The 10,845-nt window shown below is 49.2% G+C and overlaps 3 protein-coding genes across 3 annotated transcripts; 2 read left to right on the top strand and 1 right to left on the bottom strand.

The window, feature by feature from the left end:
- Positions 1 to 572: 572 nt before the first annotated feature.
- Positions 573 to 1,035, top strand: LOC116245509 (uncharacterized). The gene is made up of 2 exons (XM_031617015.1): positions 573 to 765; positions 818 to 1,035. The coding sequence occupies exons 1-2, from the start codon at positions 573 to 575 to the stop codon at positions 1,033 to 1,035; spliced, it is 411 nt and encodes a 136-aa protein (XP_031472875.1).
- Positions 1,036 to 1,068: 33 nt separating this feature from the next.
- On the bottom strand, positions 1,069 to 3,371 carry LOC116245507 (uncharacterized). The gene is made up of 8 exons (XM_031617014.1): positions 3,347 to 3,371; positions 3,050 to 3,238; positions 2,777 to 2,965; positions 2,504 to 2,692; positions 2,185 to 2,325; positions 1,918 to 2,058; positions 1,707 to 1,793; positions 1,069 to 1,622 (listed from the first exon to the last, which is right to left on the bottom strand). The coding sequence occupies exons 1-8, from the start codon at positions 3,369 to 3,371 to the stop codon at positions 1,069 to 1,071; spliced, it is 1,515 nt and encodes a 504-aa protein (XP_031472874.1).
- A 6-nt stretch (positions 3,372 to 3,377) lies between these two features.
- On the top strand, positions 3,378 to 10,411 carry LOC116245506 (uncharacterized). Its single transcript, XM_031617013.1, has 8 exons — positions 3,378 to 3,464; positions 3,601 to 3,956; positions 4,013 to 4,367; positions 4,522 to 5,071; positions 5,125 to 5,610; positions 5,669 to 6,816; positions 7,030 to 10,065; positions 10,313 to 10,411. The coding sequence occupies exons 1-8, from the start codon at positions 3,378 to 3,380 to the stop codon at positions 10,409 to 10,411; spliced, it is 6,117 nt and encodes a 2,038-aa protein (XP_031472873.1).
- Positions 10,412 to 10,845: the final 434 nt, after the last annotated feature.

Genomic DNA, 10,845 nt, shown 5'->3' with positions numbered 1-10,845 from the left:
TACTACTTGCTTTGACGGCTACTTCAAAGGCACTACAAGCTGCACGCATGCCCAACAAATTGCAATACCTGTACCGATGCAACTCACTGCGGTAGCTGCGTGACTGGATTCGATGGACTACCTGCGAGGCTTGCGCTACTGGATACTCTGGAGCTGGAACTTGCGACACATGCACCGATGGCTACTTCAGAAACACTGGAGCAGCACCTGCGAGGCATGTCTACAAATTGCAAGGCCTGTACTTCTAGTGTCTTCGATGATTGTACTACTTGTGTTGACGGCTACTTCAAAGGCACTACAGCTGCAGCAATGCCCAACAAATTGCTTGACCTGCACCGATGCAACTCACTGCGGTAGCTGCGAACTGGATTCAGTGGAGCTACCTGCGAGCTTGCGCTACTGGATACTCTGGAGCTGGAACTTGCGACACATGCACCGATGGCTACTTCAGAAACACTGGAAGCAACACCTGCGAGGCATGTTCTACAAATTGCAAGGCCTGTACTTCTAGTGCTTCGTGATTGTACTACTTGTGTTGACGGCTACTTCAAAGGCACTACAAGCTGCACGCAATGCCCAACAAATTGCTGACCTGCACCGATGCAACTCACTGCGGTAGCTGCCGAACTGGATTCAGTGGAGCTACCTGCGAGGCTTGCGCTACTGGATACTCTGGAGCTGGAACTTGCGACACATGCACCGATGGCTACTTCAGAAACACTGTGAGCAGCACCTGCGAGGCATGTTCTACAAATTGCAAGGCCTGTACTTCTAGTGCTTCGTGATTGTACTACTTGCTTTGATGGCTACTTCAAAGGCACTAGCAGCTGCACACATGCCAACAAAGTGCATACCTGCACCGATGCAAGTAACTGCGGTAGCTGCGTGACTGGATTCGATGGACCTACCTGCGAGGCTTGCGCTACTGGATACTCTGGAGCTGGAACTTGCGACACATGCACCGATGGCTACTTCAGAAACACTGGAGCAGCACCTGCGAGGCATGTTCTACAAATTGCAAGCCTGTACTTCTAGTGTCTTCGATGGTTGTACTACTTGTGTTGACGGCTACTTCAAAGGCACTACAGCTGCACGCAATGCCCAACAAATTGCCTGACCTGCACCGATGCAACTCACTGCGGTAGCTGCCGAACTGGATTCAGTGGAGCTACCTGCGAGGCTTGCGCTACTGGATACTCTGGAGCTGGAACTTGCGACACATGCACCGATGGCTACTTCAGAAACACTGGAAGCAACACCTGCGAGGCATGTTCTACAAATTGCAAGGCCTGTACTTCTAGTGTCTTCGATGATTGTACTACTTGTGTTGACGGCTACTTCAAAGGCACTACAAGCTGCACGCAATGCCCAACAAATTGCCTGACCTGCACCGATGCAACTCACTGCGGTAGCTGCCGAACTGGATTCAGTGGAGCTACCTGCGAGGCTTGCGCTACTGGATACTCTGGAGCTGGAACTTGCGACACATGCACCGATGGCTACTTCAAACCCACTGGAAGCAACACCTGCGAGGCATGTTCTACAAATTGCAAGGCCTGTACTTCTAGTGCTTTCGGTGATTGTACTACTTGCTTTGATGGCTACTTCAAAGGCACTAGCAGCTGCACACAATGCCCAACAAAGTGCAATACCTGCACCGATGCAAGTAACTGCGGTAGCTGCGTGACTGGATTCGATGGACCTACCTGCGAGGCTTGCGCTACTGGATACTCTGGAGCTGGAACTTGCGACACATGCACCGATGGCTACTTCAGAAACAGTAACAGCAATACCTGCGATAGATGTTCAACAAATTGCAAGCCTGTACTTCTAGTGTCTTCGATGATTGTACTACTTGCTTTGATGGCTACTTCAAAGCACTACAAGCTGCACGCAATGCCCAACAAATTGCCTGACCTGCACCGATGCAACTCACTGCGGTAGCTGCAGAACTGGATTCAGTGGAGATACCTGCGAGGCTTGCGCTACTGGATACTCTGGAGCTGGAACTTGCGACACATGCACCGATGGCTACTTCAGAAACAGTGACAGCAATACCTGCGATAGATGTTCAACAAATTGCAAAGCCTGTACTTCTAGTGTCTTCGATGATTGTACTACTTGTGTTGACGGCTACTTCAAAGGCACTACAAGCTGCACGCAATGCCCAACAAATTGCCTGACCTGCACCGATGCAACTCACTGCGGTAGCTGCAGAACTGGATTCAGTGGAGATACCTGCGAGGCTTGCGCTACTGGATACTCTGGAGCTGGAACTTGCGACACATGCACCGATGGCTACTTCAGAAACAGTAACAGCAATACCTGCGATAGATGTTCAACAAATTGCAAGCCTGTACTTCTAGTGTCTTCGATGATTGTACTACTTGCTTTGATGGCTACTTCAAAGGCACTAGCAGCTGCACGCAATGCCCAACAAAGTGCAATACCTGCACCGATGCAAGTAACTGCGGTAGCTGCGGACTGGATTCGATGGACCTACCTGCGAGGCTTGCGCTACTGGATACTCTGGAGCTGGAACTTGCAACACATGCACCGATGGCTACTTCAGACCCTCTGGAAGCAACACCTGCGAGGCATGTTCTACAAATTGCAAGGCCTGTACTTCTAGTGCTTTCGCTGATTGTACTACTTGTGTTGACGGCTACTTCAAAGACAGTGAGAGCAGCAGCTGCAAGCAATGCCCAACAAAGTGCACTACCTGCACCGATGCAACTCACTGCGGTAGCTGCGTGACTGGATTCGATGGACCTACCTGCGAGGCTTGCGCTACTGGATACTCTGGAGCTGGAACTTGCAACACATGCACCGATGGCTACTTCAGACCCTCTGGAAGCAACACCTGCGAGGCATGTTCTACAAATTGCAAGGCCTGTACTTCTAGTGCTTTCGCTGATTGTACTACTTGTGTTGACGGCTACTTCAAAGACAGTGAGAGCAGCAGCTGCAAGCAATGCCCAACAAAGTGCACTACCTGCACCGATGCAAGTAACTGCGGTAGCTGCGTGACTGGATTCGATGGACCTACCTGCAATGGTTGCGCTGCTGGATACTCTGGAGCTGGAACTTGCGATACATGCACCGATGGCTACTTCAGAAACAGTGACAGTAATACCTGCGAGAGATGCTCTACAAATTGCAAGGCCTGTACTTCTATTGCTTTCGCTGATTGCACTACTTGCCTTGACGGCTACTTCAAAGACAGTGAGAGCAGCAGCTGCAAGCAATGCCCAAAAAGTGCATTACTTGCACCGATTCTACTCACTGCAATAGCTGCCAAACTTAATTTGATGGACCTACCTGCAATGGTTGCGCTGCTGGATACTCTGGAGCTGGAACTTGCGATTCATGCGCCGATGGCTACTTCAGAGACGTTGAGGCCAACACCTGCTAGAGATGCTCTACAAATTGCAAGGCCTGTACTTCTAGAGCTTTCGCTGATTGTACTACTTGCTTTGACGGCTACTTCAAAGACACTGAGAGCGACACCTGCACACAATGCCCAACAAAGTGCACTACCTGCACCGATGCAACTCACTGTGGTAGCTGCGTGACTGGATTCGATGGACCTACCTGCAGGCTTGCGCTACTGGATACTCTGGAGCTGGAACTTGCAACACATGCACCGATGGCTACTTCAGACCACTGAAGCAACACCTGCGAGCATGCTCTACAAATTGCAAGGCCTGTACTTCTAGTGCTTTCGCTGATTGTACTACTTGTCTTCCGGCTACTTCAAAGACAGTGAGAGCAGCAGCTGCAAGCAATGCCCAACAAAGTGCACTACCTGCACCGATGCAAGTAACTGCGGTAGCTGCGCGACTGGATTCAGTGGAGCTACCTGCCAGGCTTGTGCTACTGGATACTCTGGAGCTGGAACTTGCGACACATGCACCGATGGCTACTTCAGACCCACTGGAAGCAACACCTGCGAGGCATGTTCTACAAATTGCAAGGCCTGTACTTCTAGTGCTTTCGCTGATTGTACTAGTTGTCTTTCCGGCTACTTCAAAGACAGTGAGAGCAGCAGCTGCAAGCAATGCCCAACAAAGTGCATTACCTGCACCGATGCAACTCACTGCGGTAGCTGCAGACTGGATTCAGTGGAGCTACCTGCGAGGCTTGTGCTACTGGATACTCTGGAGCTGGAACTTGCGACACATGCACTGATGGCTACTTCAAAAACAGTGACAGCAATACATGCGATAGATGCTCTACAAATTGCAAGGCCTGTACTTCTAGTGCTTTCGCTGATTGTACTACTTGCTTTGACGGCTACTTCAAAGATAGTGAGAGCAGCAGCTGCAAGCAATGCCCAACAAAGTGCAATACCTGTACCGATGCAAGTAACTGCGGTAGCTGCGTGACTGGATTCGATGGACTACCTGCGAGGCTTGCGCTACTGGATACTCTGGAGCTGGAACTTGCGACACATGCACCGATGGCTACTTCAGAAACAGTGACAGCAATACATGCGATAGATGCTCTACAAATTGCAAGGTCTGTACTTCCAGTGCTTTCGCTGATTGTACTAGTTGTCTTTCCGGCTACTTCAAAGATAGTGATAGCAGCAGCTGCAAGCAATGCCCAACAAAGTGCAATACCTGCACCGATGCAAGTAACTGCGGTAGCTGCGTGACTGGATTCAGTGGAGCTACCTGCGAGGCTTGCGCTACTGGATACTCTGGAGCTGGAACTTGCGACACATGCACCGATGGCTACTTCAGAAACAGTGACAGCAATACATGCGATAGATGCTCTACAAATTGCAAGGTCTGTACTTCCAGTGCTTTCGCTGATTGTACTAGTTGTCTTTCCGGCTACTTCAAAGATAGTGATAGCAGCAGCTGCAAGCAATGCCCAACAAAGTGCAATACCTGCACCGATGCAAGTAACTGCGGTAGCTGCGTGACTGGATTCGATGGACCTACCTGCGAGGCTTGCGCTACTGGATACTCTGGAGCTGGAACTTGCGACACATGCACCGATGGCTACTTCAGAAACAGTGACAGCAATACATGCGATAGATGCTCTACAAATTGCAAGGCCTGTACTTCTAGTGCTTTCGCTGATTGTACTACTTGCTTTGACGGCTACTTCAAGATAGTGATAGCAGCAGCTGCAAGCAATGCCCAACAAAGTGCAATACCTGCACCGATGCAAGTAACTGCGGTAGCTGCGTGACTGGATTCAGTGGAGCTACCTGCGAGGCTTGCGCTACTGGATACTCTGGAGCTGGAACTTGCGACACATGCACCGATGGCTACTTCAGAAACAGTGACAGCAATACATGCGATAGATGCTCTACAAATTGCAAGGTCTGTACTTCCAGTGCTTTCGCTGATTGTACTAGTTGTCTTTCCGGCTACTTCAAAGATAGTGATAGCAGCAGCTGCAAGCAATGTCCAACAAAGTGCAATACCTGCACCGATGCAAGTAACTGCGGTAGCTGCGTGACTGGATTCGTGGAGCTACCTGCGAGGCTTGCGCTACTGGATACTCTGGAGCTGGAACTTGCGACTCATGCACCGATGGCTACTTCAGAAACAGTGACAGCAATACCTGCGAAGATGTTCTACAAATTGCAAGGTCTGTACTTCCAGTGCTTTCGCTGATTGTACTAGTTGTCTTTCCGGCTACTTCAAAGATAGTGATAGCAGCAGCTGCAAGCAATGCCCAACAAAGTGCACTACCTGCACTGATGCAAGTAACTGCGGTAGCTGCGTGACTGGATTCAGTGGAGCTACCTGCGAGGCTTGCGCTACTGGATACTCTGGAGCTGGAACTTGCGACACATGCACCGATGGCTACTTCAGAAACAGTGACAGCAATACATGCGATAGATGCTCTACAAATTGCAAGGCCTGTACTTCTAGTGCTTTCGCTGATTGTACTACTTGCTTTGACGGCTACTTCAAAGACAGTGAGAGCAGCAGCTGCAAGCAATGCCCAACAAAGTGCAATACCTGCACCGATGCAAGTAACTGCGGTAGCTGCGTGACTGGATTCGATGGACCTACCTGCGAGGCTTGCGCTACTGGATACTCTGGAGCTGGAACTTGCGACACATGCACCGATGGCTACTTCAGAAACAGTGACAGCAATACATGCGATAGATGCTCTACAAATTGCAAGGTCTGTACTTCCAGTGCTTTCGCTGATTGTACTAGTTGTCTTTCCGGCTACTTCAAAGATAGTGATAGCAGCAGCTGCAAGCAATGCCCAACAAAGTGCAATACCTGCACCGATGCAAGTAACTGCGGTAGCTGCGTGACTGGATTCGATGGACCTACCTGCGAGGCTTGCGCTACTGGATACTCTGGAGCTGGAACTTGCGACTCATGCGCCGATGGCTACTTCAGAAACAGTGGCAGCAACACCTGCGAGGCATGCTCTACAAATTGCAAGGTCTGTACTTCTAGTGCTTTCGCTGATTGTACTAGTTGTCTTTCCGGCTACTTCAAAGATAGTGAGAGCAGCAGCTGCAAGAAATGCCCAACAAAGTGCACTACCTGCACCGATGCAAGTAACTGCGGTAGCTGCGTGACTGGATTCAGTGGAGCTACCTGCGAGGCTTGCGCTACTGGATACTCTGGAGCTGGAACTTGCGACACATGCACCGATGGCTACTTCAAAAAGAGTGACAGCAATACCTGCGAGAAATGCTCTACAAATTGCAAGGCCTGTACTTCTAGTGCTTTCGCTGATTGTACTACTTGCGACGGCTACTTCAAAGACAGTGAGAGCAGCAGCTGCAAGCAATGCCCAACAAAGTGCATACCTGCACCGATGCAAGTAACTGCGGTAGCTGGTGAATGGATTCGATGGACCTACCTGCGAGGCTTGCGCTACTGGATACTCTGGAGCTGGAACTTGCGACATGCACCGATGGCTACTTCAAAAAATGACAGCAACCCAACCCCAACCCCAACCAACCCAACCAACCCACCAACCCCTATTAACTATTTATTATTATTGAATAGGATGATGATGATTATGGTCGTATAGATGAGACACAGACTACTTCCAAAATCATGTTCGATAGATACTCGTGTTTCGGTCATTAGAAGTGCGACACCTGTCAAAACCGTCGGTCAGCCAATGCCTGACAAGCAATCTTTGAGGCTAATACCGAGATGCGAGGCTTGCGCTACTGGATACTCTGGAGCTGGAACTTGCGACACATGCACCGATGGCTACTTCAGACCCACTGGAAGCAACACCTGCGAGGCATGCTCTACAAATTGCAAGGTCTGTACTTCCAGTGCTTTCGCTGATTGTACTAGTTGTCTTTCCGGCTACTTCAAAGACAGTGAGAGCAGCAGCTGCAAGAAATGCCCAACAAAGTGCACTACCTGCACTGATGCAAGTAACTGCGGTAGCTGCGTGACTGGATTCGATGGACCTACCTGCGAGGCTTGCGCTACTGGATACTCTGGAGCTGGAACTTGCGACACATGCACCGATGGCTACTTCAAAAAGAGTGACAGCAATACCTGCGAGAAATGCTCTACAAATTGCAAGACCTGTACTTCCAGTGCTTTCGCTGATTGTACTACTTGTCTTTCCGGCTACTTCAAAGACAGTGAGAGCAGCAGCTGCAAGAAATGCCCAACAAAGTGCACTACCTGCACCGATGCAAGTAACTGCGGTAGCTGCGTGACTGGATTCGATGGACCTACCTGCGAGGCTTGCGCTACTGGATACTCTGGAGCTGGAACTTGCGACTCATGCGCCGACGGCTACTTCAAAAAGAGTGACAGCAATACCTGCGAGAAATGCTCTACAAATTGCAAGACCTGTACTACTAGTACTTTCGCTGATTGTACTACTTGCCTTGATGGATACTTCAAAGACATTGATAGCAGCAGCTGCACACAGTGCTCTACGAATTGCAAGACATGTACTTCTAGTGCTTTCGCTGATTGCACTACTTGCCTTGACGGCTACCTCAAAGACAGTGAGAGCAGCAGCTGCACACAGTGCTCTACAAATTGCAAGACCTGTACTTCCAGTGCTTTCGCTGATTGTACTACTTGTCTTTCCGGCTACTTCAAAGACAGTGAGAGCAGCAGCTGCAAGAAATGCCCAACAAAGTGCACTACCTGCACCGATGCAAGTAACTGCGGTAGCTGCGTGACTGGATTCGATGGACCTACCTGCGAGGCTTGCGCTACTGGATACTCTGGAGCTGGAACTTGCGACACATGCACCGATGGCTACTTCAAAAAGAGTGACAGCAATACCTGCGAGAAATGCTCTACAAATTGCAAGACCTGTACTTCCAGTGCTTTCGCTGATTGTACTACTTGTCTTTCCGGCTACTTCAAAGACAGTGAGAGCAGCAGCTGCAAGAAATGCCCAACAAAGTGCACTACCTGCACCGATGCAAGTAACTGCGGTAGCTGCGTGACTGGATTCGATGGACCTACCTGCGAGGCTTGCGCCACTGGATACTCTGGAGCTGGAACTTGCGACACATGCACCGATGGCTACTTCAAAAAGAGTGACAGCAATACCTGCGAGAAATGCTCTACAAATTGCAAGACCTGTACTTCCAGTGCTTTCGCTGATTGTACTACTTGTCTTTCCGGCTACTTCAAAGACAGTGAGAGCAGCAGCTGCAAGAAATGCCCAACAAAGTGCACTACCTGCACCGATGCAAGTAACTGCGGTAGCTGCGTGACTGGATTCGATGGACCTACCTGCGAGGCTTGCGCTACTGGATACTCTGGAGCTGGAACTTGCGACACATGCACCGATGGCTACTTCAAAAAGAGTGACAGCAATACCTGCGAGAAATGCTCTACAAATTGCAAGACCTGTACTTCCAGTGCTTTCGCTGATTGTACTACTTGCCTTGATGGCTACTTCAAAGACATTGATAGCAGCAGCTGCACGCAGTGCTCTACAAATTGCAAGACCTGTACTTCTAGTGCTTTCGCTGATTGTACTACTTGTCTTTCCGGCTACTTCAAAGACAGTGAGAGCAGCAGCTGCAAGAAATGCCCAACAAAGTGCACTACCTGCACCGATGCAAGTAACTGCGGTAGCTGCGTGACTGGATTCGATGGACCTACCTGCGAGGCTTGCGCTACTGGATACTCTGGAGCTGGAACTTGCGACACATGCACCGATGGCTACTTCAAAAAGAGTGACAGCAATACCTGCGAGAAATGCTCTACAAATTGCAAGACCTGTACTTCCAGTGCTTTCGCTGATTGTACTACTTGCCTTGATGGCTACTTCAAAGACAGTGAGAGCAGCAGCTGCAAGAAATGCCCAACAAAGTGCACTACCTGCACCGATGCAAGTAACTGCGGTAGCTGCGTGACTGGATTCGATGGACCTACCTGCGAGGCTTGCGCTACTGGATACTCTGGAGCTGGAACTTGCGACACATGCACCGATGGCTACTTCAAAAAGAGTGACAGCAATACCTGCGAGAAATGCTCTACAAATTGCAAGACCTGTACTTCCAGTGCTTTCGCTGATTGTACTACTTGCCTTGATGGCTACTTCAAAGACAGTGAGAGCAGCAGCTGCAAGAAATGCCCAACAAAGTGCACTACCTGCACCGATGCAAGTAACTGCGGTAGCTGCGTGACTGGATTCGATGGACCTACCTGCGAGGCTTGCGCTACTGGATACTCTGGAGCTGGAACTTGCGACACATGCACCGATGGCTACTTCAAAAAGAGTGACAGCAATACCTGCGAGAAATGCTCTACAAATTGCAAGACCTGTACTTCCAGTGCTTTCGCTGATTGTACTACTTGCCTTGATGGCTACTTCAAAGACAGTGAGAGCAGCAGCTGCAAGAAATGCCCAACAAAGTGCACTACCTGCACCGATGCAAGTAACTGCGGTAGCTGCGTGACTGGATTCGATGGACCTACCTGTGATTCATGCGCTTCAGGATATTCTGGTACTTCATGCGATACCTGCACAACCGGCTACTACAAAAAAACTGAAGATAATACCTGCCTAAAATGCTCAACTACTTGCAAGACCTGCTCAAATGGAAATACTTGCGACAGCTGCGTAACCGGTTACATAGGAACTACATGCAGTTAATGCGATACTGGTTATACCAAAAGCAATTCGCTTTGCAAACTCTGCTCTATTCCTAACTGTGATGTTTGTTAATCTTCTACCAGTTGCAAAACGTGCTCAACTAACTATTACCATTTTGCTGGATCATGCTTAGCTTGCAATATTCCAAACTGCAATTCTTGCTCAAGCTCTAACACTTGCACATCCTGCTCTAACAATTTCTTCTTGAATTCAGGAAAATGCTACCCTTGCTAGATTGGAAAGTGGTCTACTGGCGGTGCAACTGCTTCTTGCTCATCATGCCCTTCCAATTGTCTTACATGCGAAAGCTTAACTTCTTGTAACTCTTGCAAAAATGGAAATTCATACAGCTCATCTGGCAAATCTTGCACAGCTTGTCCTATAAACACCTACTCTACAAATGGAGCAAGCTGTCAAGCCTGTGCTGACGGAACTTACTCTTCACAAGGATCAGAATCATGCACAACTTGCCCAGCTGGATGTGCTACTTGCACAGACGCAACTACTTGCAATACATGCAAAGGAGGTTACACTTACAAAGCTTCATCATCATCCTGCACTATTTGCCCTGCTGGCCAGTTCTCCGCTGGAAATGTTGTCACTGCTTGCTCTACTTGCTCTCCAGGATTCTATTCAAAAGAGGGAGCTACTACATGTACTACTTGTCCATAGAGCACTTATTCTGGATCTGGCGCTTCTCAATGTACTTCTTGTCCTTCTAATTGTCTTAATTGCGATAATAGCGGT

Source organism: Nymphaea colorata, unplaced genomic scaffold, assembly GCF_008831285.2.
Source record: "Nymphaea colorata isolate Beijing-Zhang1983 unplaced genomic scaffold, ASM883128v2 scaffold0706, whole genome shotgun sequence".
Lineage (NCBI taxonomy): Eukaryota > Viridiplantae > Streptophyta > Magnoliopsida > Nymphaeales > Nymphaeaceae > Nymphaea > Nymphaea colorata.
The sequence above is the reverse complement of the archived record's forward strand: the minus strand, read 5'-3'. Positions and strand labels throughout refer to the sequence as shown.

Excerpts from the sequence above, each read along its gene's own strand:
- LOC116245507 (XM_031617014.1), bottom strand. The coding sequence starts at position 3,371 with ATGAATCGCAAGTTCCAGCTCCAGA. Across the intron at positions 2,059-2,184 it reads AGTGAGTTGCATCGGTGCAG|GTATTGCTGTCACTGTTTCT; the intron begins GTCAGGCAATTT and ends CATCTATCGCAG. Across the intron at positions 1,794-1,917 it reads AGTGAGTTGCATCGGTGCAG|GTATTGCTGTTACTGTTTCT; the intron begins GTCAGGCAATTT and ends CATCTATCGCAG.
- LOC116245509 (XM_031617015.1), top strand. The coding sequence starts at position 573 with ATGCCCAACAAATTGCTGACCTGCACCGATGCAACTCACTGCGGTAGC. Across the intron at positions 766-817 it reads TTCTACAAATTGCAAGGCCT|GCACTAGCAGCTGCACACAT; the intron begins GTACTTCTAGTG and ends GCTACTTCAAAG.
- LOC116245506 (XM_031617013.1), top strand. The coding sequence starts at position 3,378 with ATGGCTACTTCAGAGACGTTGAGGCCAACACCTGCTAGAGATGCTCTA. Across the intron at positions 3,465-3,600 it reads TTCTAGAGCTTTCGCTGATT|GCTTGCGCTACTGGATACTC; the intron begins GTACTACTTGCT and ends ACCTACCTGCAG. Across the intron at positions 3,957-4,012 it reads CTGGAAGCAACACCTGCGAG|TTGTCTTTCCGGCTACTTCA; the intron begins GCATGTTCTACA and ends TGATTGTACTAG.